Source organism: Mus caroli, chromosome 10, assembly GCF_900094665.2.
Source record: "Mus caroli chromosome 10, CAROLI_EIJ_v1.1, whole genome shotgun sequence".
Lineage (NCBI taxonomy): Eukaryota > Metazoa > Chordata > Mammalia > Rodentia > Muridae > Mus > Mus caroli.
Genome location: NC_034579.1, coordinates 121,767,566 through 121,772,741, shown reverse-complemented (window position 1 = coordinate 121,772,741; position 5,176 = coordinate 121,767,566). Strand labels below are relative to the sequence as shown.

Below are 5,176 nucleotides of genomic sequence, written 5' to 3'. Positions count from 1 at the left end.
AGAGAGAGAGCAAGGACAGTGTATTAAAAGGACAGGAAAAGAAAGGGAAGGGGAAATGGTATAATTATATAATAACATAAGATTATTTTTAAAATTAAACCAATAATCTTTTACACATTTAGCCAACATATATTACCTTGCTAATGTTTTTCAACTATAAAAATGAGTCCATAAATAGATAATATTTGAGCAGACATTAAATACACTTATACAAACAGTAAAAGGTTCTTCCCCCTTTTTAAAGAACAAATATTATGCCAGAGGGAAAAATTCAGATTAATGGTTAGAATGGCAGTTTTGTTTACACAGAAGTTCAAATTTAAAACAAAAACAAAAACTTGTCATATCACTTGTGTGAGATAGTATTGATAAGTTGTTTAGTGACAGGAAAAAAATGTCCCATATCTCATACACTGCACTCTGCAGCACGTCTTACAGTTTTAGACATTAAGAGGTTGCTGTTTATTACAGGTGTGTCTATTCATCTGAGACTTTGTGATATGTGTATTCCTCACCACGTTTCTCTCTCAAGGCTAGTTGCTATTCCTGAGTAAGAAAAAAGAACAATGACTGCTTTATTTTCTCCTTGGAATGCATTGTTGATAATATTAACTTGTTTATTGTTTAGGTTTCAATATCATTCAATAGTGGTGGCACAGGCCTTTAATCCCAACACTTGGGAGGCAGAGGCAGGTGGATTACTGAGTTAGAGGCCAGCCTGGTCTACAGAGTAAGTTCCAGGACAACCAGGGCTACAGAGAAACCCTGTCTCGAAAAAAAAAATCATCACTAATTTGTACAGCATACCATGTTAACATTTATAACATTATGTGTGGTCACATATATTTTACACACTTGCATTTTTTCTCTTTTAGAACTATATTGGGACAAAACAAATCTTTCGTTCACTGAATCATTTCTTTATTTAGCATGTAATAATTTTGAATAAATGAATAGATTAAGAGAATAGATGAAGATTTGAAAATATGTAATTAAAAGGCACATGTCAATATTTAGAGTAATTAAATGATGCTAAAACATTAAATTCCCCCGAGATTTGTCATTTTTCATATTGGAATGCTTTGGCTTTTGGACCTTGGCAGATAGTTAAGGTTTAAAATCTAAAAATTCCTTCCAATGCATTAAAATTAGTATAAAGGTCTTTTATTCATTTTTCACATTTCACTTTGTATGTTATGGTGTTATACACACTGAAAAATAAATTATATGAGACATAACATTTTCTGATCTGTATTAGTTGGAAAAATGTAAAAGAAAAGTGAATGAACTCTCTCACAGTATAATTATTAATCAGCAACAAACACCTCAAGGTGGAAGACATTATTGAATTGATGTCCACATGGTTGAAATAATTAGAGGGCATTCCCAAATTACCTTTTGTGTTTTAAAGAAATAACTCACTTATCTACAGAGAAAACAAGTGTGGCACAGTTTAAAATGTACAAAGTATAAACTTGCATTTGAGATGCATTGAAATGGAAACTATTGCTCATAGGAAATGAGTATACAAAACATAGAGGATCTTAAATGCTATCAAAATGTCAATTAATCTTGAAAATATGTAAATATAATTTGTAACTATTTCTGAGGATTTTGATGACATCATATATATACATTATTGACATAGAAACATAATTAAAACTGTTATATGATATCCTCCCATGGAATAGTTCTTTAAAATACATACCATTTCCAGAAAAAAATCTATGGAGAAATACATTCTATTATTTTTATAATTGTTTATTCATGTATATTTATATTATGTAGTATTTTGTACAGCATAGTTTGGTCACATTCATCATTGCACAATTCTTCCCAGAGCTGTCCACTTCCTTCTCAATCAGCTTGTTTCTTTGTCCTTTTTTTGCCCACCAAGGCCAGTTTGTGCTGCCCAAATATTTTGTGTGTGGCCTTCCATTGGAGTGTGAATAGTGTACCCAGGTCTATATCCTGAAAAGAAACAAGCCCTTCTTTCTCTGGCATCCAAGAATTGCCAAGAGCTCCTAGGCTAGGGGTGTAACATTGTGTCTGAGTTTCCTCTCAGTACTGGGATTTGGTATGGCTTTGGATTTTCTTGTGCTGTCTACATCTATTAAAGATTTCAAAACAACAATGTATTATATATATATTTGATTGTAGAGATAAGAGAAATAAACTGTGAAACTATAACATTACTACAATAACACACAAAGAAACTATCAGAGAACAAGGATACTTAATAATTTCAAGATTATATAATTCGTTACATCTTAATAGAGTTCTTTATTTTTAATGTACTTTTAATTTCATTTGCTTACAGAAAATACTAGTTTGTGTACTGCACCTTTGAATGCTTGCTTTACTTGCTGGTTCCTTAGTGTATATATGAAGGGGTTTAACATGGGAACAACAGAGGTATTGAGAATTGCCACGCCTTTGGTCAATGAGGCCTTTTCTTTTGCAGAGGGATTAGCATACATGAATATACAGCTTCCATAAGAGAGGGAGATGACAATCATGTGAGAGGAACAGGTGGAGAAAGCCTTTTTCCTCTGGCTGGTAGATGGAATTCTTAAAATAGTCCTGATAATGTACATGTAAGATAAAATCACCAATGCCAACGTGAACAGTAGAGTAACCAGAGCAACATAGAAACCAATCACTTCTAGGAGCCAAGTATCTGAGCAAGACAGTTGCAAGAGGGGGAAAAAGTCACATGCAAAATGATCAATGACATTAGAAGCACAGTAATCCTGCTGGAGCAAAAGCATAAGAGGTGGGAAAACAGTCAGAAAACCAGCCAGCCAGGCACACAACACAAACAAGGTGCAGAGTTTCCTGTTCATGATGGTTGTGTAGTGAAGGGGCTTACAGATGGCAACATAGCGGTCATAGGACATGGCAGTGAGAATGTAAAACTCACACACGCCCATGAAGATAAAGAAAAAGAGTTGGGCAGCGCAGTTGTTATAGGAAATTGTCTTATTCCGGGTGACAATAGACCCCAGAAATCTAGGGATACATACACTTGTAAATGAGACTTCCAAGAAAGCAAAATTCCGGAGGAAGAAATACATTGGTGTTTGTAGATGGGAGTCTATGAAGGTCAAAACAATGATAGTCAGGTTTCCAATGACACTTAACATATATGTGATTAATAAAAAGAGGAAAATCACAATCTGAAGGTCAGGGTCATCAGAAAGGCCTAAGAGGATGAATTCTGTAATTTCTGTGTGATTCATATCCTCTCTCTTCTCCCCCTTCCTGATGCTGCTTCCTCTTCTATTCCCTCTTTTAAAGGTATTTAGGGTAAAAAATATCTGTCAAAGGAATTGAAAAATATGGCTTAGAATAATGTCATTCTAACAAATACAGTTCTAAAATATCTTCTCTACTTCATGACAATTAGATATGAACATTATTATCACATAGTTTTAGTGTGTGTTTATGAGTGCAGCTTACTTAATGGCCTCTTATGTATAACAGGAGGTGTTGAGAAATTTTTGTATTGTAAGTCATGTCATTAGAAAATGGAATATAAAGTCAGCAATTTTTACTTCATGTCTAATTAGGACAAAGCAATGTTAACATTTGTTTAAGCAATATAAAACATGAATTTTCCTTTTTAAGTTAATGTATACATTAGAGTGGACTTCCTCCTAAAACCACAAATGTTTCCTTAGGTAATAACAGCTCCTATTCTTTTATATATAAGAATTTTATATATAAGAATTCAGTCAACAATTCTTCTTAGCAAATAAAGTATTGAAAAGTTTTATCTACATTTAAGTAATTAAATTTATTTTAATAGCAATATTGTGGAATAACTGTTAAGAACAAGAGAAATTTATATATATATATAAATATACATATTTATATATATATATGTATATATATTTATATACTGCTCAGGAAAATTTTCCATTTGAGATTAAAGAGATATAACTATTTGCTTTCATTTTTCTCTAAAACAAAATTGGAAAGAGTTGTTACTTGCCTTAGGTCTTAGTAGCTCTGTCTCTTGAATTTTCTTAAAGTATGTTTTCCATTTGATCATACTTTTGCTTATTTTGGAAGTTTCATGGATAGATGATCTATTTCTCAGCTTTCTTGATCCACATAAGACCACTCATTGTATAGGTCCATTCCTCCACAGGGATACCCAGAAAAAGTACATCGAAAACTGTTCCCATTCATTTTCACCTATTTAGTTAATTCTCAGCTATTCAAACACAACCCTAGAAGATATGATATTCTTTAGTTTTTTGTCTTTTAAATACTAAAAATCGTTGCATCTTTATTTTATCAGGGTAGATTTTTGCTCTGAGGTACAGAGTGTAAGGTATGGCTGCTCTGCTGGACATTTGCAACACTCATAATAATCAGACTTTATTTAATTTTTTTTCTTTTTCATGATGACTGAACAGAAATACTTGAAACAAAAATAGATCATTAAGAAACCCTCACATATATGGAAATATACTCCAGCCTTCTATAATCTTAAGTAGCAGTACTACCTGTACTTATGTAGGAAATGCTCTATGTGCATCTGTTTTTACTTCAAAAGCCTTGTGCCCTTGTGGACAAAATAAAGACCAGGCCATTGCTCTGCTGTCTTGTAGACCATGGGGGATTTCTAGAACCCATTCTTCAATATTTCAGTAACCTCTAACCCTGCTCACCATTAGGTCTCTCTTGAGAGTGTGTTAATCATTGTATCCCAGAGAGCACACAGTGTTGTCATCTACTAAATACCTACTGCCATTAATTACAATTGCTTCACATTTTATTCTCATCTAATAACTCATGAGCAATAAAAATAACTACGAAGTATTCTTTCTTGAAAACCTGGAACCCTTAAACAATTGACATTTAATTATATTTTTCAAATGTAATTTTTCTATACATTTGGTGGTTTACTCTTAGTTTTGTTAGGTGCCAGGGTATCATAAAACAAAAGGCTATAATGCTGTGTTAAATATTAACAATTTAAAAATATTAACAATTAAAACACATTGTACTCACAATGAAACAGAAACACATTTTACAATATAATTCTCATTATATTTAATTTCAAAATTCATATTTATAGATATTAGCCTTTATAATGTTTTAAACAACCTATTAAAATTTAATAAGAAATATTAAAGAACACTAAGATTTTATTTATGTGAAA

General features: G+C 32.2%; 1 protein-coding gene across 1 annotated transcript; it reads right to left on the bottom strand.

Moving 5' to 3' along the window:
* Window positions 1–2,306: 2,306 nt before the first annotated feature.
* On the bottom strand, window positions 2,307–4,685 carry LOC110303225 (olfactory receptor 6C3). The gene is made up of 2 exons (XM_021174239.1): window positions 4,674–4,685; window positions 2,307–3,251 (listed from the first exon to the last, which is right to left on the bottom strand). Exons 1-2 carry the CDS (start codon window positions 4,683–4,685, stop codon window positions 2,307–2,309), a joined length of 957 nt encoding a protein of 318 aa, XP_021029898.1.
* Window positions 4,686–5,176: the final 491 nt, after the last annotated feature.